The 24,606-nt window shown below is 43.1% G+C and overlaps 1 protein-coding gene across 1 annotated transcript in view; it reads right to left on the reverse strand.

The window, feature by feature from the left end:
• The window catches only part of C8G (complement C8 gamma chain), a 107,168-nt gene that overhangs the window by 14,968 nt on the left and 67,594 nt on the right, over positions 1-24,606 (reverse strand). Inside the window, exons 5-6 of the mRNA XM_085610886.1 lie at positions 16,451-16,552; positions 6,116-6,154 (exon numbers count right to left, since the gene is read on the reverse strand). Of these exons, the coding sequence (XP_085467012.1) occupies positions 6,116-6,154; positions 16,451-16,552 (141 nt within the window). The remainder of the gene's footprint in view (positions 1-6,115; positions 6,155-16,450; positions 16,553-24,606) is intronic.

Below are 24,606 nucleotides of genomic sequence, written 5' to 3' on the forward strand. Positions count from 1 at the left end.
GAGACTATGGTGGCATACACACAGACCATGGAGGGAAGGTGGGAGGGGGTCAGGGGCAGCTAGCTGACCACACTGGGAGTGGCCATGGCAGCACAGAAGACCATGCATGGCAAGCGGGAGGGTTAGTGCCAGCACAATGGCTATGATGGGCAAGAAGGAGGGTGCAGGGGCATGCACAAAGGGCCATGGAGGATAGAAGGGAGGGTCAGGACCTGGGCTCAGACAAGAGAGTTCAGGGGAAGGGGCCGCACAACAGACCGCGCGGGGCAGGCAGGAGGAGCAGCTGCAGCACAACAGATCAGGGAGGGCAGAAGGGTGTGGCAGTAAAATGGACCATGGAGGACAGGAGGAAGGGTAGAGGGGCATGGGATGTGGACAGGCAGGGTGGAGGTGGCAGGGACAGGTTACAGTCATCTGACAATGCTAGGCAGGTGGGAGGGGAGTGGCAGCTCAACAGAACACTCAGAGTAGATAGGAGTGGCAGGTCCATGGAACATAGTGGGCAAAAAGGATGGAGCAGGGGCATGCACAAAGACATCGGAGGGCAGGGGGAAGGAGAATAGGTGCAGCAAGCTAAGCACAGAGGCTAAGCAGGAGGTCAATGATGGTCCATAGAATTGGGCAATGGAGGGAAGGAGGAGTGGACTGGTACATCATGCTAAATGGAGGGCAGTGGCAGCACATCAGACCATGCATGGCAGGAGGGAGGAGGCTAGTCCATGGATTCAGACAACAGAGGATAGGGAGGAGGTGGATGGGGCAGCAAGCTAACTGTTCAGAGAAGGTGGGTATTAGGAACTTTATTGTTTTTAAAATGTGTGTCTGTGCGAACTACTTAAAATATGAACAAGTATGCAGCATAATCTCACTTTTATTCAGGAAGAAGAGGACGTTTGTGACTGTGACTCCGGACTCACTTGGCAGAAACACCCCCTGACCCTCCACCCCCATCGCAAAATGTAATGCCCGTGAAAAGGGTAGGTGGACGCAGTGTTATATAGAACATAGTCCTGAGAGCACGATTGAAAATGAAAACTAGATGTAGTATATGGTATAAACTATGCACCAAAAAGTGTGATATAAGATGAACCGGGGCGTGAAATATAATATGCAATACATTGTGCGCAATGACAGATTCATTGGAGAGCGTGAGATAGCACAGGAACTAGCGCGTGCTATGCGATATGCGCCTTGGAGTGTAATATGCACAGGGCAGTGTTGTGTAACATAACTAGTCTCTAAAGTTGTAATATAAAATATGTGCTGGGCAGTGTAACGTTGCATATGCACTGTGACAAAGATATGGATCCCAGATTGTAATATGTATGGCATAGCTCTGTGCGTTATAACATACACATCGAGGAAGGCACGTTAGATGGGGCAATATAACCCGTGCGAAGGCAAGTGTGGCATGACATATTCACGGGGTGGTGTTACAGTGCACATGGGCTAGAGAGTGTCATAGCATACACACTAGCTGGTGGAATACAACACAGAGGTGTGAGGCAATCAGCGGGCACTGGTGGGTGTAAACACAGCATTGGGCTCAGCCAGGAGCACGCTGTGACTCTCAAGTGAGGTTCGTCTCCTTTCCAGAGAGTAAAATAAAAGGTATTACACATCCGGCGGTGGATGTGTTTTTTATTAACCGTGAGGGGGGTTTCTTGCATAGTTTGGTCGAATTTTTGGCGAATCCCCTTTGAATGGCTTGGTGTGCGTGTATATTAAATGTGCCCGTCAATAGCTACCCATGTTTGTATAAATAAACAACAAGGGTGTCTACTTGGAGAGTACCCACCGGCGGGGGCGCCGGGATTAGGCACGGTAGGGCATCAGACACGTCAGAGCTTCACTAGCGGTGTAAATACATTCCATGTGGATTAATTCTATGCATAGTCGCCTTTTAATGAATATCACGCAAATCGTCATGGTGATAGGTACATACAGTTTGTCCAGCATGTCCTAGGTGTTTCTATAAATATATATATATTTAAAATAATAAAAAACAAAGGCCGGCCCCTGGGGATGGGGTCCCCGGAGCCATAAGTGGCCTGAGGAAGGGGGCAACGCAGCCCCCTCCTAAAGAATTTAAATTAAAAAAAGGCCATGACCCGGGGGTTGGGGTCCCCGGGGCCGATTAAGGCCTTGTGAGGGCCAAATTAATTTTTTTCAACAAAAAAAATTAGGGTGCAGGCCCTGGGGGATGGGGTCCCCAGGGCCAGTAAATTATAAAAAGAAGGGGGGCCACACAGCCCTCCTTCTTAAAAAAATAAAATAAATAAAAGACCGGCATTGCGCTGGAGGCCACGCCCCCTCTTTGCAGCACTCTGCAAACGCACCCCCTGGCCAGTTGTAAGTTGGGGAATAAATTCCCCTTCAATACTGAGGGTCCCTGAGGGCCAACTAGCCCAACAGGTATCTCCAGTGTGCGCCAGGGAGCTGTGTTGCAGACAGGTGTTCTGAGGCCACGTCCCTTTTTACACCTCTATGCAACGCAGCTCTGTGGCGCTTACTGGAGGTACCTAGTGGGCTAGTTTGACCCTAGGGACCCTTAGGATTCAAGGGGACTTAATCTCTCAACTTAGAATGGCCACAGGGCGCGTTTACACAGTGGTGAAGGGAGGGGACGGGGCCTGAGGTGACGTGTGCAAACACGCCCTGGGGCGCGTTTTAAGTTGGGGAAATAATTCCCTTTCAATCCTGAGGGACGCTGGGGGCCAACTAGCCCACCAGGTGCTTCCAGTAAGTGCCACTGCTCTGCGTTGCAGAGAGGTGGTCCAGGCCGTGCCACTTTTTACACCTCTCTGCAACGCAGCTCTGTGGCGCATACTGGAGGTACCTAGTGGGCTAGTTGGACCCTAGGAACCCTCAGGATTCAAATGAACTTAATCTCCCAACTAAAAACGGCTACAGGGCGTGTTTACACAGTGGTGAAGGGAGGGGACGGGGCCTGAGTTAACGTGTGCAAACAAGCCCTGTGGCGCGTTTTAAGTTGGGGAAATAATTCACCTTCAATCCTGAGGGCCCCTGGGGGCTAACTAGCCCACCAGGTGCTTCCAGTAAGCGCCACTGAGCTGCGTTGTAGAGAGGTGGTCCAGGCCGTGCCACTTTTTACACCTCTCTGCAACGCAGCTCTGTCGCGCACACTGGAGGTACCTAGTGGGCTAGTTGGACCCTAGGAACCCTCAGGATTCAAATGAACTTAATCTCCCAACTAAAAACGGCCACAGGGCGTGTTTACACAGTGGTGAAGGGAGGGGACGGGGCCTGAGTTAACGTGTGCAAACAAGCCCTGTGGCGCGTTTTAAGTTGGGGAAATAATTACCCTTCAATCCTGATGGACCCTGGGGGCCAACTAGCCCACCAGGTGCTTCCAGTAAGCACCACTCCGCTGCGTTGCAGAGAGGTGGTCTAGGCCGTGCCCCTTTTTACATCTCTCTGCAACGCAGCTCTGTGGCGCTTACTGGAGGTACCTAGTGGTCTAGTTGGACCCTAGGGACCCTCAGGATTCAAGGGGACTTAATCTCCCAACTTAAAACGGCCACAGGGCGTGTTTACACAGTGGGGAAGTGAGGGGACGGGGCCTGAGGTGACGTGTGCAAACACGCCCTGTGGCGCGTTTTAAGAGGTAGTTTTAATCCCCTGCCCTATTATATACTAGGGGCTTACAGAGGAGGTCATGCTGATCACAGGGGGACCCCAACGCATAGTGTTCCCTAGTGTATGTAGGTGTTTTCACTGTATTTTGAGTGTCTTTTAACATAGCACTGGCTCTAGGACTGGTTAGTCAGACTCAGTTACCACCAGTATCCGTCTGAAAAAGTTGAGGGTACAGGATGATTTTGCAACAAGGCTTCTTTCTGCTCTTCTGTTTGTTCTTTCTGCACGTTATCCTTCTTCCTGCACTTTTCTTCGTCTTTGAGGACTTCTGTTGCTTCTTTCTGCATTTCATTTTTTTCTTTCTGTGCGTTTTTTCTTCTTTCTTCACATGTCCTATCTTTGTAGGCATAGTTAGAAATTAGCATTTAAAAAACCTTTGAAATTAACTGAAAAAACAATAGGTTTCAGGCACGGTACAGTTAGGAATTAGCATTTAAAAAACCTTAGAAATTCACTGAAAAAACCATAGGTTTCAGGGGTGTTATAGTTAGCTGGACTTTTCACTCGTACAAAACTATTGAAATTCCCCCGTTATAGTTAGTTCAGCTAACTATAACTCGCGCGCCCGCAATGCACTGCTGATGACGTCACATATTACATCACTCATGACATGGTCAGTGACATCACTCATGACATCACTGATGACATCTCAAATGACATCACTAATGACATCACTGATGACATCATCCTTGTAATAGAGTGGCAGACCTCCTCTTCCCCTAATATAACCTTTGATACACACATTCAAAAATAGAAACTACATTGTTCAAAACAATGGAAATACCAATACCAGTTTCAACAACCTATTCAGTAATTCTAAGATCCACATACACATCCACTCATTCACCAATAGTCCTATACAGTCACTCATACATGTACTCACTCATCATATGTACTCACACACCTATACATCCTGTTACACAACGCCACTCATCCATAGAGTTACTCACACACATAGTCACTCATGCTAATAAAGAATCAAACATCCATTTACTTGCATATACAGTTATACACACACCACCACACTTACTTCTACAGAAACTTACACAAACTTAGTCTTTTAAACAATCACTTATAGAAACACATACTTATTCATACAGGAACTCTTTCAATCTCTCACTCTCACATATACTCACTTATATACACCAATAGTCACATATACTAGTTTAAAACATATGTAGTTACTCATAAAGACACTATTGAGACAGTCTATCACTCACTAACACACCCATGCACACACTCATCCACCCATACAGTCCTGAACACATGCTGTCTTCAACACATACAAACAGTGAGTCACTCATTCATGCACCTATGCACTACATAATACCCCCCACCGAACCATACAGACACTCAGACAATCATACTGATACTCAAAAAACCAACTAATAACCTATATAGACACTCATGCAGCTACTCACCATCCCATGCAGCCACTTATACACAAATTGAGAGACTGATACAGATATTTACACATTTAAACATTACTCACTAACCATGTATTCACTAAGATATACTTAATCATTCAGTTATACAATCAATGTTTCAAAAACAAATCATCCATTTAGACACTTTTATACCCATTTATTCTTCCATCGACCTTGAGATATACATATATAAAACATATGTAATTTTCTTAAAAACACACATTCACTGGATGATGTCATCAGTGATGTCATTTGAGATGTCATCAGTGATGTCATGAGTGATGTCACTGACCATGTCATGAGTGATGTAATATGTGACGTCATCAGCAGTGCATTGCGGGCGCGCGAGTTATAGTTAGCTGAACTAACTATAACGTGGGAATTTCAATGGTTTTGTACGAGTGAAAAGTCCAGCTAACTATAACGCCCATGAAACCTATGGTTTTTTCAGTGAATATATATATATATATATATACATATATACATATCTCACAGTATACATATATATATGTATAAATATATGTGTATAAATATATTTATACATATTTTATATATATATACAGGACCTCATATACCATTTTCATCCACTCTTGGAATAGCACAAGATTGCCTTACAATACTGTAGCAGAATTTGCACCAGTCAAGAACTACTCCCATTCATCTTCATAACTCTGCAGCAACTATCCGAGGACTTTCTCGCCATTAAGTTGTAGAATAAAAACATTTACTGGGGGGATGGGTGCAGATAATTACCAATATGTCCCCCGAGGAAGGTTTTTTTCACCCATTTTATGTAGAACTATATTTATCTAAGTGAGACTTTCTCGCCTAGTTGAAGTTACCATGTAGAGATTATGGTAATTTTGCAGTGGACCTCACACAGGAGACAGGGGTAGTTTAGGAGATGCTGGGCACTATTGCTTGGTTGTGAGTTCTTCCTTCTGAGATCCAAGTAGGCTTCTGATGGCTATGCAAGTGCATCTATTGACCCAGTTACTCAGGCCTCTGCTTTCAGGCCTAGTACTTACCCATGAGAATATGAAACTGGTCCGCTGTCTCGCAGAAACCTGGAGGCAAAAAAAATGCGACATAGTTACTCCTAGAATTTAATTGAGATTCCAATCTTCAGCAAGAGGAGTCTACAGGGATTTCAACATTGCTATAGCATTTCACCTTTAGGACAGGATATCGCGCAGAGCGGCACAAGCAGATTTTTTTTTCGCTATTGGCCAAGAGTGGATCTGAAGTCTGGCACCGGGACGCAGAACCCCCCAGTTTAATGGCAACATATCCCAGAGTTTTGGCATTGACGAGTACAAATTCTTTCATCTCAAGGACTCAGCATCTAAGGGGATTTGTACAGCTGTACAGAGCCTGTCAGGTACTGGCTGGAATGGCTTAGCACATGGGCCTAGGGAAACCAATGTGTAAGCACTCATGCATGGAAGGATGTGGGATTTACACCAGGATGCAAAGCTTTTCAGAGACAGTGCTAGGTAATTGATGACACCGGGAAAGTGGCACTACATCTTTGTCCTCTCTGGTTACCCCATTCCTTTCGCCTCCAGGGTTAGCACACAGATATCAACTATGTCAGGGATTGGTTTGGATGTAATGGAGGTGGTATAGTAAAATGGAGCTTTCCTAAGCAGCAGGGTGTCAGAGAATGGCACATGGTTCAAAAACCTTTAATATCGACTGTCTAAGAGGAATGACATCGGGCCACATAGATATTAATATTTGAGGGGTCGATTACGAGCCAGTGCCCTGTCCCAGACAATAGCCCCCCCTCCCCCTCCCCCCGTCTTCGACATGTGCTGCACATTTCCTCCTATTTCCCACCTGCTCAGAGAAGGCAATGAACGGGAGTGGAAAAGTACCTGGAATTGAGAATAACCTTGTGGGAAAGGATGTGGTGGTACCTTGACTGCATGGTTCCTCCCCATTCAGGGGCCTCAAACTCGTGATTGCATGGTGCTGGGTTGCATTACAAGCTGGAATTGGTGATTCCGGCCCAGTAACTCAAGTACCCATGCACCTTGGAATGTGTAATAGCCTCATTAGTTATGGATACCCTTGAGGATTGCCCCATGGATAAAAAAGGTTCATATTCTTAGCATCAGGGATTTTGCAAAAGGACAAAGGGCATTGTTCCACGCTCGACCGTGAGAAACGTGAGTCACGCTAGTGACGCATAGAAAGACCATATTTTATGGTTCCGATTGGTTCATAGGCTGAATTCATGTAAACTTTCCAGACTGTAACTGTGCCATGGTAACTTCTGGGTCACAGTGCACTCTATAAAAATCTGTAACGTAGCATGCCATTACATAACTTACAACTCATTAAACTGGTATATTCTCCTAACAGAGGTATACTCATATGTGCTTTGCTAGCTATATACATCAATAAACTGAGTCAGACTCCGGTATTCGATGGAAACCTCCAAAGTGCTTGGAAAGGCATCCCATGACTAATGAAGGCGAAGTAATGCCATATCACTGGCGGAATGTGCAATGTATAAATGCCATTGAACCATAAAAACAGTAAACATATATATGGAATAAAGTACGCCCTGCCATACAATATAAGGATATTGAAAGTCACAGAGGAGTTCCATAACCATATAAACGAATGAGGCCGAAGGCCGAGTTCCTTTATAAGGGTTCGGAACCCCGAAATGAGTTGCAATTTCGTTATCATGTACAGCAGGGGGCACTTTATCCCATATAATACATGGTCACACTATTACCTTTCCCACAAACCACTTAAAACCTTAGTTAGTTTTTAAATATAAAAATTAAAAAAGCTGCAGTAGCTCGGAACATATAGGAATATGCAGAACTAAGATTCTAACTTTAATACAACTGTCTAAGAGGTGCAAAACACATTTCTGTTTTTTTACTGTAAGCTAGAAAAATAGAGCATAAGAAAGAAAAGCAACATTTTGTTTTCGTTGCTTTAAACAGCTGCTTCAATTATCCTATGTGACCTGCCCTACATTTCATCTCTGCTGCTGGCAGCAGGGCATTGGGATATTAGAGCTCAACTGTAATAACTTATTACAGTCGAGTTCTGACATCTTTTCATTATCATCAGTGACTGAGTGTGTCCCAAGTCTCCGATTATAAAGAAATTAGAGAGGAGAGTTTACACAGCGATTGCTGAATTTCTTGTATCATAACATAGCTCTGCAGCTATTGCTAACGACTGATTCAGTGGCCATAGGGTTGCTCTTTTACTACTGTAATGCCTTTTAAACCTATTGAGCAAAAACTCTTATAGTTGTAGCAAAAAGTTGCCCCCTTCCATTCCCTACGATCCTTCTACCAGACACCTCTGTTTTGTTCTACAGAACCTCACAGATCAACCATATTCCTCTTTTCAAATTATTAATTCTTACATGTTAAAGTGTCACCAAGGGAAAACTACTGGAGTCTATCTTCCAAACAGTCATTCAGTGTAGTGGTAGCACATTATTACATGATAACTCTTTATGCAGATGATTTGCCACCTTCTTGTAAATGCATGTACTCCTTAGGCCTAAACCATACACGTCTCATTTCTTTAGTAATTTCTTCCACTTGTTTGAGTAACACTGAGCAGGTAAGGATGAGCTTGCTGCCACTGTATCTACCCTCCATCGCTAACTCCAGTGCCCTTTTCTGCTGCTGTGTGTGCCATCCTCCCTGCTTATGTCCAATTCAGGAATGGTTGACTCAGTCTGCCACTTCCCAGCATCAGAGATTGAATGAGAGAGCAGATACAAAGGCAGCAATTGATGGGTGTTCCAGATGCCGGATTACAAATGTGCAAAACATGCACTTACTAGGATGTGCTGGGGTTACCTTTCACATCAAATAAGTAATAAGGCATGAAGTCAACCAGGCGAGGAAAGAGCCAGCTATTAAACATAACCTGTACATTGTAAGTGTGGGGAGAGGACAAAGAGAAAGGATCCTATGAGAATATTGGTTGTTAAAATAAGAGCACCTTACTCATCTACCTCAGGATCGTAGGCCTGGAGTGCACTGTCTGCATATGTCAAGTAGGAGTCAATACTTGCGTCTGACTCTAGGGACATTGTTCCTCTCTGGTCCCTCTTTCTATCCCCACTGTAGCAGTAGATCCTATCCTTGCTGTAAGACCTGGCATCTTTGGCTTGTTTTTCTCGTCTTTTTGCTTCTGACCTGTTTTTGACCATGAAATGCATTTTTTGTGTGCTGGTTTTAGAACTCTGGACACTTTACCACTGCTGATCAGTGCTAAAGTGCAAGTGCTCCCTGTGTAACTTGTAATTATAATTGGTTATCCATGATTGGCATATTTAATTTACTGTTAGGTCCCTAGTAAAATGCACTGTGCATGCCCAGGGCCTGTAGTTCAAATGATACTAGTGAGCCTGCAGCACTGATTGTGCCTACCACATGAGTAGCCCTGCAACCATGTCTCAGACCTGCCACTGTGTGGGCAGTTTTAAACTGCCATGTCTACCTGGCAAGTGTAACCACTTGCCAGGCCCAAACCTTCCCTTTTCTACATGTAAGGCACCCCTAAGGAAGGAACAAGGTAGCCCCTAGGGAAGGGTGAAGTGTATGTGAAAGTTAGGACATGTACTGGTGTGTTTTACACGTGCTGATAGTGAAAAACTGCCAATTTCGTTTTACACTATTGCAAGGACTATCTCTCCCATAGGTTATCATTGGAGCTGCCTTGTAACCTCTCACAAATATAAATCCAATTGGGAAGAGATAGAGATTTGGAGTTTGGGATTCCTGGACTCGCATTTTAGAAAAATACATCTTTTAGTGAAGTTGTTTTTTAAATTGCGTGTTTGAAAATACCACTTTTAGAAAGTGGGCATGTTCTTGCTTTACCATTCTGTGCCTCTGTCTGCCTGCCTGTGGAATCCACATTTGGTTTAGACTGACAGTTGGGCTGTTCGTAAATTCACTTTAGACGGTCACACAAAGGGAGCTGAGATGTACCCTGCATATCCTGATGGCCCATCACCAGACAGACGGGTCTAACTGAGCTAGAGTGGTGGAAGTATTTATCACTGACACCTGAATAGGACTGTCCCTGTCCTCACACAAAGCTCTCTCCACCCCCTGTTGTGTGTCTGGAGCCAGGTCAGGAAAAGGGCCTTGTGCACTGCAAAGACTTTCCTTTGAAGCTTCCCTACTTCAAAGGAGGAAACTGGTATAAGTAATGGAGCTGTGACACAATAACTTCAGAACCCTTGTGGAATAAGAAGAAATTCTGCCAAGAAGAGATGGAGAAGCTGTAGGAAGGGAACTGCCACTCTGCATGTTGCTGTGTTGTGCTGGCCTACTGCTTGAGGCTTCTGTCTTGGACAGTATAAGGACTGGACTTTGCTTTCTGTATCCTGCTTCCAAAGTTCTCCTAGGGCTTGTGTGTGCTTGCCTGCTGTTAAGAGGTCTCAGGGCCATCAAAGACTTCAGCTGCAGCCCCTGTACTCCTCTGCTGCAAGTTCTGACCTGCCAAGTGGGGCCAATTCTAGTTCTGGACCCTTGGAGGTGGCTTTGCTTCAAAGAAGAGAAGAAAATCCATGCTTCGTCTTTCAGTGCCTGTATTTCCTGATGCAGCACCGCCATGCATTTGAAAAACCAATGCATCGGCACTGTGCAGCTGAAGAATTGACGAAGCGCCTGCCGTGCAACTGAAAAGATCACCAAAGCCCTAGTCCTTAGCACTGTGTCTCTGATGTCCGAGATACCCGATCCGACTTCGACGCAGGCCCTGCCGTGCGGCTGAAGAAATCGACTCATCACCTGCCAGGTGGCTGGAAAATCAACGCAGCTCCTATTTTGCCCCCCACCACATTGACCCAGCACGTCCAGTTTTTTGATGCATCGCACCTGTGCACCAAGTTCTTTATCGACATTGCCCAGCAGTAAGGAACCAAGACCACATGTCCGGATTTCGAAGCATCACCTCCCCTCGCAGTAAGTAATCAATGCATCACTTTCTCTGACAGCAAGGAATCGACGCATCACCTCCTCTGCACTCCAGCAAGGAATCGATGCATCACCTCCTCTGGCAGTAAGGAATAGACACATCATCTCCTCTGAGAGTAAGGAATCGATGCAGTGCTTTGTTTTCCAGCGCATCATTTCCCCTGCGCCTGTTTTCATCTTTTGATTTTGATGCATCCCAGGTACTTTGTGATAAAAGTGACCCATCCATAGTTTCCTATTAACTTAACTATTTTGAACCTTTTAAAAGTGATACCCTGAGTTGCGGATGTTGGATGTTTGCCATTTTGTTCTTGTTTTATTCAGATAAAGATTTGTTATTTTTCTTAACTGGTGTGGTGTCCATTTGTCGTGTTTTTACTGCGTTATTGTGTGTGTTTTGCACAAATGCTTTACACATTGCCTCTGAGATAAGCCTGACTGCTCATGCCAAGCTACCAAGGGGGTGAGCGGGGGTTATTTTAGCTGAGTGACTCTATTACCATGACTAGAATAAGGGTCCATACTTGTACAGGGTGCAGACCTCTGCAAACTAGAGACCCCCATTTCTAACACTTGCTTTCAAACATAGTTGAAATACTGCTACTAAAATGTTTATTTTGACTTAATTTTACTCATTTGGTAGTATGCCTGCCTTACATCTGCCACCTGAACTACTTGACTCTTTTGGTGTTAGTGCACACAGTGCGCTGCTGCCCTTGTGGTTGGGTTGGTACTTCAGTGCTAAATTTGTAATTTTAAAAAAAGTAAGTGCCAGGGCCATTCTCAGGAGGCCACTGCAGCCTGAACCATCCACTGCCCCTGCCAGCACTGCCAATAGCAGTACCAATTGAATCACTAACCATCGCATTCCTACAAGTGTGACAATTCAGTCTTCTGTAGACCATCAAAGCTACAATAATGCCATGAGTGGCAGGTAATGTTCTTTTTTAATGTACATTGACTTATTAAACCCTGTTGCTTTTTTCAGTCTCAGTCTTAACGGATGATCAATGTGTAACGCGAAAATTGCCTCATTTAAAGAGAAACCTACTCACATTTTTATTGTTGGCATCCAGTTCTTTGGCAGTTACTGTAGAAAAAAGTGTTAAAAAGGTGTTTTGTGATAGGAACACTGTTGGGAGGGTGCTGTTAAAAAGAAGCAGGGCCTCATTAAAATGGAGAGGCAAAAATTTGTGAATTGAGCACCCTCTAATTTGTGATTGGCCGGAGTTTGCAAACTAGTGGGTATGCAATTAGCAGCGGATTATAATTTTACTACCTTGGAAGGGGGAATAACCTGTTAATTGTACGTGATATTGCTCGTTCCAGGTTGCACAAACAGCGCATGTTCATTATTTGCTCCCACTACTTGCATCAGCCTTGCCTTCCGCAAACTCCCATGACTTGTATACAAGTAATAATATATTTTTTGGCACAAACAGGAGTTTGAGCACAAAAGCGGGATTCCCTGGCCCGCCTAGTCATGATCGGGGTCTAAAGGAATCATTCAGGGTTTTGCAGAGCACTAGTATCGAATAAGTCAGCAGTTCTCCCACTGCACCGCACCTGTGGTTCTCTCACCTCCTTCAGAGTTCCCAAAGTAAACCAGAAGCGTTTCTGCTGTTCTAAATATGTTGTGAGGGCAGGCAAGAGAAATGTAGTGAGGACAGTGACTAGGTGATGGTTGCATGTAGCATCATGAGTTAGGTCATTGTTGTTCGTTTACAGCCTCCCATGGGCTTAAATTGGTGCTTTGTTTATTCACTTTTTCTGCACTGCCAATTCTTCCAATGGTTGCTAGTAGGGAGGAAGTGACATGCCAGAGACTCACAACAGGGACCTAACAGGGTCGTGCTTCACAAGTATTTATGGCTTTGTCATCATATAGAGTAGGTCTTTTAGATATAGCCACCCTGTTATCCACTCGTTTCTGACACTCATGGGGTATGCATTTTGTCTGAAATGTCCAGATTCTCAGTACTTTGGGAAAAAACTGGAACATAGCCTTTGTTTCTGTGGGATTTTGATTACCTTACAGAAAGGCACATATTGGTCGATACCTCTTGTAATATGATTGCCACATAACATTTAGCAGATGCCCGTTCCTTGGTTCTGACCAGGGGCGCAAGAAGATCAGATGGCATAAGTCCTGCTTGGCTTTTAGTTTGCATTGGCAGCTATTCCTGGCCCTCTGGTCCCATTTGTGCTCTGTTTCTGCCAGAGGAAGCATATGAGCTACTGCCGTTGTGAATTTCTGTAAATTCTTGTTGGCTTTTAGGCTTAGTAACTATGAATTTATATCACAGTGGCCTCAAAAACAGTGAGTCATGGAATGAGATTCAAGTGGTTTGTTTTTCAAATCATACTTCTTTTTTCCCTAACGTGCTTTATCGTTCACCAGCCAGTCGGTTCTTCATTGGTATTAACATGGCTTTTTTTTGCGAAGTTAAAATCTGCAGACCAAAACCGCAGTGTCCACTGCACTGTTTTGGATTGCTCCCTCAGCGTCATCAATTACAGATGTGTTTTTAAATGTTCTTGAGCACTCTCGCTCCCCCAGCCCTGATTCCCTGGCTCATCCAACTTAAAATTAAATTTGCCCTGTGGATTATATGCAACCAGGCCTTTCCAGTTGCCTGCACTCTAGATGCTACTATATCCATAATATTGGTACTGTGACATTCCTCTACACCATGGTACTTTTGCAGCATCTCAGGCACCCATTTATATTGGTCCTTTATATTGGTCCTGATGAAGATCTTTCATATCTGTAAAGGATTGAAACATCATCAACATTTCATACTGACCCTCTTTGTATATAAGAATATTGGAAACTGATTGGGCTGTATTGCTATTACTTAGATTGTGACATAAATAATACACTCTTAAGTCACACGTATCACTCATGCTTGCCTGAGCACACTGTCACGTCACGTTCGCTTCACTACCCACTATTATGAATGTCAAATAAAGTTTATTTGTATTTTTAAATATTAGTAGATTGATTTAGACTTACTTTTGTTATCCAAGTCTAATTCTTTATTACGTAGGGGTCCCTGTTTCCTAAAAGCATTATTTACCCCAGGTCTCTATGTACCGTGGGTCTCCCTTGTTTCTTGTAACAAGTTCACATATGTACATCCAAAAGTTAATGTCAATCAATCCTTTCATTTTTAACCTATTTCTTTTGTTTTCCTTTTAATCATTTAATTGTCGTTACATATGTATGCAAGAAATATTTTAAAAGATATTGCACGCTGGCCAAAACATTGCACACTTGCCAAGACCCGAGCTACTGGCTTTGCCAATGCCTGTCTCCTTTTTGTTACCATTCTGGCTGGCTGAAGTCTATGGTGATGTCACCTATATTAGTGTTGGTATGGCCCATTTGCGATTCAACAGTAATGTTGGTGGGAGCTTTGTTTTTTTATGGCATGGGTGATACTCGACAGCCGCAGATGGTGTTGGCAGCGACTATATAACATCTTTGCTTATTCTCCCTTGTGAAGATGCATATACAGTTGTAGTTGACGAGAGACGTCTGGGATCAGGACAGAAACTGCACAAACACGGGACAGAAGCCACATGCTCTCTTCTGCACTTTGTTTTCCCTGGAACTGCCTTTTCTACCCTTGGTCTCAGGGACCATGAATGCAGGGGCAGCAAATAGGAGGATCAGGGTGTGGCAAGAAGACAACACTATGCTGCCAAGAGGATTAAAGTATTAAAGATGTAAGTTCTGCTATCTCTAGAACTTTGGTGAATCGTTGTCAATGACCACATACAGTGCTTAATTCTGGCCTGGACCATCTAAACGTTGTAGACATATACTCAAGCTTAGAAGTTATAGCTTGTTCCTCTGGGCAACAAACAGAATCAGCCTGAAGACACTGAAGTGCTTTAGGTAGGAACAACAGATGACCCTTCATTGTATCCTTCTCTGAAACCAATGGAAAGTGTAACAGCACATTAATGCAGTTGATGACCTTGAGGAAGCATGTTAATCATCTACGGATATTCCAAAGCCCTCTATGGAATCTCTTAAAACTTCTGTTGAAGCTTTTTAATATTAGTGGAAATCAAGCTTCTCAAAAGGAAAACATAGGACCACCCAAAATTCGACCGTTTCCATAGAGGGATCAGTTCTATAGAAAGTGCTTTTAGCTGCAAACATAGGGCCAGATGTACGACCATGTTATTTTGCGAGTCGCAAATTGCGCTCAATAGAGAGTCACAATTTGCAACTCGCAAAATGACATGTACAACAGTGTCAGAGACACTGTTTGCGATTCTCAATGGGGTCACAAATTGCTTGCCTCATTAATATTCATGAGGCACTCGCAATTTGCGACCCCACTGAGAATGGCTGGCCCTCCCAGTTATGGAGGCCTGCTGGGCTCAGCAGACCTTAAATGTCTGGGACTGCTTTTAAATAAAGCAGTTTCGTTTTTTTAAAATGCAGCCCGTTTTCCTTAAAGGAAAATGGGATGCATTTGAAAAAAAAGAAAATTAAACGTTTTCGTTTATTTTTTTAAGGGCAGGGTCCCCAGGGCACCCCTTCCCTTTAGCGATTGCATTATCACCCTCTTGAAGAGGGCGGTAAATTGCGAGTGTTTTGCGACTGCAATTGCGGTCGCAAAACAGTCTTACACAGGGTAGCGAGTCGCAAATAGGAAGGGACGCTCTTGGAACACCCCTTCCTAATTGAGAGTCGCAAATCCTATTTAGCGAGTCACAAGTAAATTGTGACTCGCTAAATGGAGATTGTACATGCCCCTTTAGGTTTTTGCATGCGCAAACGGGTCGCAAACAGGTCGCAAACCCATTTGCGCATGCAAAAACGGGTCGTACATCTGGCCCTTAATCTGTAGCGTTTTTTTAAACACAGTATATTAAAGGAGCCATCAATTGTAGAGTAAAAACTATTTTCTGTACAGTTATTTAAGGATCACCAACCATGGGCATTCCAGAACGTTCCTTTGTTGGAGGATGTCTGCTTGAGTTCTGAGACGTGCTGTGATATCATTCAGAAGAATTATAACACAAAAGAAGAAATAAAGCCTAAATATTCTGCAAAAAATACACATTGGGAAAGAGAACTCAAAAATTCCAATCATCAGAGTGACTTGAGTGACTTGCTTAGAGCTTCTACGCGTCACCGCAAAAACAGCTGGCTGTGCTTGCCCCCAAGGAGCTTGGTATACTGGGCATTAAACAGTAGATGTTTTTCCACACAATAACTACAAAAGTCCTGCAGTTCTCCAGTCATGGAAAGAATAGTTCCCCAGCCCTGTGCTGCCGTTCATGCTGTGTCAGATTATCGGTCTGTCCCAACAGAGCCATGAACCCAGAGAATTAAATTCAACTCAACTTGGGACTCACCGTATTTGGGAAAGTAGTAGATGAAATCCTCTTCTATGCCCTGCTCTATGGCTCTTTGTTCGTATTTCTCGATGATGTTGTTTGCAACGGTAGCGCTTCGTGCTGTTGGAATCGTCAAAGAATGAGAAAATTAGGTTGGTCTACGCAATGTTGGAAATACTAAGACAGGGATGGTATCACAAGTGTACCTGAGCTAGATACCTCCTTTTTCAGCCCCTTCCAGTCATATCTAGGGCTTCAAATGCTCTCAGTGATCAATGTTGGTCTAAGAGCTTCAGATTTTGAGGGTATGCATATAAAATAACATTACATATAATGAATTAAAATTTGCTCAGTCAGCATTAATCTTGAACATCTGTTGTGGCTGCTCACTCATACTCCAACACGACCAACTATCAGGATTTTAGTTTGCATATCATTGTATTGTGTGCATTCTTATCCAAAATCTTTTAGATTATCCAAGATTAGAAATCATAACATGTTATGCTTGTATCTATTGCTATTTTGGGTCTTTCAATGTGTCATCGTAATGTCTGGGTTTCTCTGGTAGAAAACATAAATGTATAGGTGCAGTGCTGACATCTTTAAGGACAGACACAATCACATTGGAGCACACATAAGCCCACATACAGAAGAGTGTCAAACTTACAGAAACCTTACGGAGGATCAGCGTTTTTGTCATTCGACTCCGCCCAGGTTAAAATAATGTATGGAGGGAGGGGAGCAGGAAGGCAGACACGAGACAGGGTCGGTACCCTGTGATGTGTTGTTGGCCCCTCGTATACTTTATCCATGGCAGGTGGGGAGACAGAAAACAAACAGAGGGGCCAAACGATGAAAATGCATGCCCTGATTGGTCCTTGAGATCAGGAAGGAATGCTCTAGGAGGAGTAGACCAATCAGCTGTGATTCTGGTCTAGCGGCCAAGTAAGATGGCAATCTCCGTCTCTTCTACAGGATACTAGCCGCAGCCACCACCCCAGGTGTCTGGGTGAAGGCTGTGGCGACTTAGTTGTCTCGCCATATTCGCTCCTGGAACTTGACTACAAAATCATAATTCATAGGAGGCCTACACTCAAAGGGCGTGACGAAAGGTCAACCAGAGTCACCACACTGTAGAGGATAGGTGTGTCTGATCTCTAAGGATGTATATTTGGGTTGTGCAGTGTTTAAGGATTGAAAAGTCTGGGATCTAACAAGCTTTATGTTGTTTTCCACATTATTTTTTTCCTGTGATGCCTTTTATTTTTGCTTCATTAGTGATGCTCGTTCTTTTTAATGATTTTTTTTGCTTTGGATGTTATCTATGTATTGTAGATGTTTGGGAAAACATACATGTGCTATGATTATTTGGCATGTTGGAATTCTGGTACTGATGATTGCACTAACGGTGTCAAAACATTTTGGTTTTAATAATGTGTATCAATTGTTTATTTTAAAAAAATCAGTTATTAATAAAGGAAATTTATGTTTTTTGTAATAAAAGTCGAATGCAGCTGTTTTCCAGCGATATGGGAACCCCCACCAGTTATGTAGAATAATTCTGATGACTTAACTGAGTTTTTTTCTCTTTATGGAACATCTAGGTCGAATTATTTATTGATAATTGCTATTTAGCTTTGGCCTATGTGAAAAGGGGACAGGTGATAAATTTTTAAGTTTAGATGTTTCCCTGTTAAGGTTACGCTGCTTTTCCTATGTAGGCAACATCCTAATCAAACAAGCATTTACAATGCAACGGTCTCGGCATTGTTAAAGTTAGAGCTATTGGCATTGCTCATGACATTATTCTATAGCTATAATTTCAGGGCCCGTTTTTAGGATGCCGGCGTCTTCGCACCCCGCTGGCTCGAAGAGCTTGAAAAAAATAAAAGCGACATAATACAGATTGGAGACACAAACACACACACAAACACCGCCCCCCCCAAACACTCCCTCCCCCAAGGCCTCTGCTTACAAAGCATAACTGTATATATTTTAGTACGGAATAGTCAGCCCTTTTATCTAAAATGACTGGCACTCATCTCCTGAAAGTAGTGAATGAGCAGACTCCCAGCTGGTGCGAAGTACACAAACAGCGGTCTGCACGAAAGCAGAGTAATGACAATTTACTATATAAACGGTATACAAACAACTGCACCAGTGAACCGAATTATACTACACTGTCACCCCACGACCCGCCAAATACGGTGTTGTTGCAATTGGTTAACGCTAAGGTACCAACTGCGTGATCTAAGCTCGGAGTCCGAGGCAGGAACTTTGGCAGAGTCTTTTATCGGTGGATACAATTGCAGTAATATCAAATAAACAATGCCTGCAGATTATCAAATATTGCAATTTGAACTATTTTATTAAACAACGTTTACATTCACGGTATAACCCTCTTAGGTTTGGCAGCCTCAAGAAACAAAACTTGCTGGTACTCACAGCAGAAGTGGCACCGCTCGCTGCCGACCGCCGGGGCACTCATGGGTATAAAACGTAGGTGGAACACCGTAAGAAAAGGCCCAGGTCTAACGCAGAAGTGCCTGCGCTTCCGCGCGTTAGGAAGCGGGGAACGTTTACCTTTGAATTCCTGTAAACATTCAGCTCTCACACACCGCAGGACCCCAGCGCTATCCTTCTCTCGAGGACCCCGCGTACAAGGGGAATTAACGCACTGCCTGAGAAGTAGCGGAAGTAAAAACGCCGGTACGGCGATTGTGAAGCAATAACACCAGAAGAGAAGGCAAGCCGTAAAGCAAACTGGGGAACCAGATCAGCACAAAGGAACGGCGTGCTTCTGTGGGGAATACGGAAGGAAAGTGCGGTAGGGCCTTGGCTAACCATAGGATCAGTGGAGCGAATGAGGAAATAGCTGCTTGCAACGACTCAGAGAGTTTGGTTTGTTCAAACTGGGCCGTATCTCCTAATAAACTTACACCGGCCATAGCGCTGCAAGAATATGACGACCAGAATGATAGAACAGAGTGTTACCATGGAAGAGGAGGGACGATACCATGGGCGGGTAAAGAATGGGTCTTCGAGGGCCTCTCAGGAAGAGAGCGGACGGTAGATGAGTGCAGGGCGGAGGAGAGAGCAGAGGGAGAGGACGAGCACACCACTGCCTTTTTCCCAGATTAATGCCTCAGAGAAACGCAGCGTCGTTTTAGGATTCTGGGGCATGTTTTTCTTTCTCTCCTCTTGCCATTGGCTGGAGGAGAGAAAAAAAACACGCCCAGAGAAAGAATCGAAAAAACACGCCCCCGAATCGCAAAAGGACGAGGCTTGTTTGGAGAGACAAACCTCTTCTCCAATGGCTGACCAGGATTTCAGAGGCCAGCCAATGGAGAAGAGGAAAGAAGAGGGGCGGGTTAAAACCCCACTACTCCAAGTCATTAAATCTCGCGAGCGAGACTGCGCAAGCGCAGCCTTCGCTAGTCAAGACCTAAAAATGCAGCACATCTAAGATGGCTCCAGTGAACGTGAGCTTCTGCGGAGAGCAGTGTGCACACATCTGGGACAGTGTCCCTTACACAGCGATTCACCTGTCTGCACACTCAGCCATCCTCCATATATCACACCTGTAACTGTTCACACTAGAGAGTAGCTAGTGCACTGCACCCTTGTGCACACTCAGAGCACGCACACCCTGGGAAGAGCACGGTGTGTACACCCCGGACAGTGTCCCTAACAATGGGGTTCAACTGTCTGCACATTCAGCCATCCTCCATATATCATGCCTGTAACTGTTCATGCTAGAGCAAAGTTTTCAGTTTGAAAATTAACTGGGTTTTGAAGCTCTGGCATGTCTATTTGTTATATTAATTTATTAATTATTAATTATTAATTATTTGTCTTGTGTAAGTGTTTATATTAATCAACTCGTTTGTTTTAATAAGAGAGAATTACACGTGGGAACGCATAAGTGTGCTGTTTAATAATAATGTGTGTGTTTACATGTTTAAAGATTGCTGTGTGTTGTTTATTTTTAAGCACAAAACGCTTTTCGAATTAATGCTTTTCTATGTTGCAAGAGCTAGATAATTGCATACACATAAGGGTATTAGTGGGGTTAACACTGTTCAATCACTATGCTGTGGTAACGTTGTTTTTGTCTCTTTTAATTAAGATGGTCTATTGTGGCCTAAATAAAGATGGCCGACATGTAGAGCCTGGCCTCGAGTAGAAAACTGTGACGAGAGAGAGCCTTGCTGAATATGGTCCTGAAGTCAGCTGACCACAGTCCTTGCTTTGCCTGGTTAAAACTTTCCGTGAGGACAGCAGCAGTTTTGGGCGATCTCCAAATGAAATGAAACGTCCTTGGCAGCTTTGGGAAACAAAGGAGCTTTAAAGAAAGACTCTGAACTATGATCTCATTGCCGAGGAGACGTGGAAACTACAAGATACAAATGTATTTTTTTGGTTCCTGTTCCGTTATGTTTATTTTGTGATTTTTCCTGAGCGGAGATTTTCAAATGTAGCGATGCTACATCCTTTCCTTCTCGCTTTGCTCAGAGGTTTGACGGAAGAAGTCAATACAAATTATATTTTCCTTTGTTTAATTCACTATAAGAATTGTTAGCCTAGAGAGGGTTTTTGCCACTTGCCATTTGCCTTTGCCGCGTTCCGAATCTGCGTTGGTGAAGATCGTTGCTGAGGGGACTTCGTCTTGAGAGACTTTACCAAGAGACTTGTCCTGACCCGTTCTGACATTTAGCTAGAATAGGTAACTATGAGAAAAATGATTTATTCTGATTGATTTTCTTTGACTAATTTTAGATAAAGCAATATAATTTTGAATATGGTGTTGGTTATTATTTCTTATCAATTATTGAGTATCATATTTTGATTATTATTGTATAGATTGTCTAGATTATGTTTAAGGGCAGTCTCAATAACCAGATCTTATCGACCTCGATATAGATGCAGGGTGTTTAGGAGTTTTTCTTTCCACAGGTTATTGCTGGTAGAGTATTTAAGCGTATGTTAGTGAAATGGGCCCTAGTGTATGAAGAATGTATGTGTGTGTAACTGTGAGATTACTCTATCCGTGGAAGTAGGGATATTATATACACCCAGATCTCTATCAATTTCCTGGTAGCAGAGTAGGATGGTTATTGATGATTGTCTTGATTTGATTAGATTACATATTGATTATTGATTATTGAATATTGATGTTGGTATATGTACTAATACTATATGTTGGAGTCGTCATGTTGAGTTATATGTAGTGCTTCTGGAACTTGGAAGCTGGTAACAGTTCCGTAGTAGGGCAGAGGGAAGTATATGCTGCTCTCGGGAAAGACGGGATTGTTGGTCCTGTATGTATGCAGGAAAATTCACAGGGAAGCAGGATTCTGTGTGTATGTACTATATTTTTCTTGTATGAATGTGCGTGAATGCATATACATTTAATTGATTGTAAGACTCTTTGGATAAGTCCTGGAGGAAACAGTTAAGAGATGTATGAAAGTTTGATGGTTCTTGTGAAATAGATTTCTTTTACTATTCTGTGGTTAGCGAAGCAGACAATGGAGATGTTTATATGTTGTAACTAATAGATTTTGTAGAAATTTTGACACGAAGTCTACTGAAAAGATTTTGTAAAGGAGGGGTAGACGAGTGACAGGAGACAAGCGACTGCAGCGACTGCTGACGTCAGGAAGACCGCGCTCTGATTGGATAATAGATCAGAATAGTGTTCGCGCTGGGATTGGTGCGTTGGTGTGAGCCGCGCAAGGATTGGAAGAGCTATTCTAGTGACGTAGACGCTCCAGGATTGGTGCGTTAGTGTGAGTCGCGCTGTTATTGGTTGAAAATCTGTATTGTATATTATAATACGGGAAAAGAGTAGAAGTTTTGGTAAAAGCTAAAATGTATTACCAAGAAGAGAAAAAGAAGAAAACATTCTTTGGAAAAATTAAAAAGTGGTTTAACAAGGATAAAGATGTTAAGACGAGAGAGGGTGAATTGTTACCTCCACCGAAAACACCTGCATCCTACATGGCTGCAAGATATGGGTATCATACCTGTATATGGTTGGAGAATTGGGTTAGGTATACCAAAGAGGATGGTGTTCTAGCATTTCCAGAACATGGTTCATTTAATTTGGCCGTGTTGAGAAATTTACGGGAAAAGATGTTATGTCTAGACCCGAAACCAAGACCTACACAGTTTGAGGCTTTAGTGGAATGGGAAGAGGAAGTACATGAGCGAGAAAAACAGAGATCTGGAGGACAGTACAGGTACATGTTTGGGAGGAGACATGATCGTGAGACTCATCATGATCGAATGAAAAGGTGGCGAGATGCTAGTATGTCAGAGGGATTATATCCAATGAGAACAGTTGAAGAAGGAGCAGAGAGGGTTCCTGAGTCAGAAATGAGAAGATATGGAGTTAATGAATATGAGGATGAGGTCTTGAATGACATGATTTACAAAAGACCACCTCCATATAGACCAGAACCAGATGAGAGTACACCAGTTGTTTCTCCAATAAGAGATACAGTTTGTATCATTGAGACAGAAAATGTGACATCTGAATCAAGAAGTGGTAATTCTTTCAGGGAGAAAGGGAATCGAAGTGGTGACAAAAATGCAAAAGAATTAGCTAGAACTACAACAGAGCTGACTGAAAAGATTAGGGAGTTAACGAAGAATCTGGAAGCTGTTACGGTTCCGGTAACAATAGGTCCGGTTATGCCTGTGTTTGACAAGCAGAGAATAGGTGAAAATGGTTCGGTGATTCCATATGTTGGGAATAATTTGATAAGTTCAGTTGGTCCTTCAGGAGATTCAGGAAAAAGGACAGAAAGTAGTGACCTGAGACAATCCAGACATGACACATGTAGTGAAATATTGGATGCTAGTGAAGCTAGTTGTTCAGGGATGCCAATTTTAGAACCGCAAAAGAGAGTGGTTCCAGTGAGAAAAACTACTGCAATAACAGCTGAAGATTTGAATGATTGGATGAAAGTTCTTCAGAAAAAGGATAAAGATTCACAAGCAATTGATGTGGCTAGGTTACGTGTAGAATTAGAAGAGCTTGTTACAGGGACAGTTCCAACAGAAATTCTTAAAAGTCATCATGATGGTGAATTAATGTTCATGTGTAAAAATATTACCTGGAGAGCGAGAAATACACATGACAGGTTAAGAGCAATAGCGAATGAGCAGGGAGTAGACATTGATAAAGTGAAAGCTTTGCAAAAAACCTACAGGATGGATTTTACAGAAAAGGATATTGAAAATTTGAATGCAACTGGTAGAACAGGACAGATTAAAGAAATGGTTGCATTATTGCGAAGATGGGGAGATGTAGAAAAATGGAAGGATAGGTGGTATAAGAAAAGAGAGGAATCTGAAGATAGAACAACTTATTCAGCTTTTCCAGTGAGAGAAAAAGAGAAACCAGTGGATAATTATCCTATGAGAGAAATACCTGGAGGAGGATATGTACATGTTCCATGGACCAGACAGGATATTTTATCATTTACGAATGATTTCCCTCGATTGAGAGAAAAGCCCGTCGAGTGGTATAGGCAGGTAGATAGGTTTGTGAAATTGTCAAAAGTGCTGTGGATTGACCTGAATAGTCTGTTTGATATAATTGTTCCAGCAGACTTGTGGACTGAGTGTAAAATAGTTGTGAGTTGGCCTACTGAGGAATATCCAAGAGATCCAAGAACAGGAGCACCAGATCCAGAGGTAATGAGAAAGTACGATCAGGTGATGGTATACCTGAAGAGTAAAGTACCTGCAAAAGAGACAGACTGGGTAAAAATAGAAAGAACACAACAGGAAGCAAAAGAATCAGTTCATGCTTTTTACGAGAGGCTGATACTGGCGTTTAAGAGATGAACACCTGGGTGACAAAGATTTGAGTCATTTTGTATACAGATTTGTATATGGCCTGAGACCTGAAATTGGTGAGAGAATTCGTGAGCACACAGTGGATTGGCAGAGTAAGAAAATAGATGAGATTCTGAGACATGCTAAATACTTCAGTGATGAAATTGAAGCAAAACAAAGAAAGATGAAAGAGAAAGCAATGTGGGCACAAGTGAAAGTTGAAGAAAGACAGGAAGCACAGTTGATGGAACAGGCGAATAATCCAGGAAATAATGCAGGGAATAGACCTAGATATGCAGGGAAAGGAAAGGGGAATCTTGAGG

This window comes from Triturus cristatus, chromosome 1_2 (genome assembly GCF_964204655.1).
Source record: "Triturus cristatus chromosome 1_2, aTriCri1.1, whole genome shotgun sequence".
Classification (NCBI taxonomy): domain Eukaryota; kingdom Metazoa; phylum Chordata; class Amphibia; order Caudata; family Salamandridae; genus Triturus; species Triturus cristatus.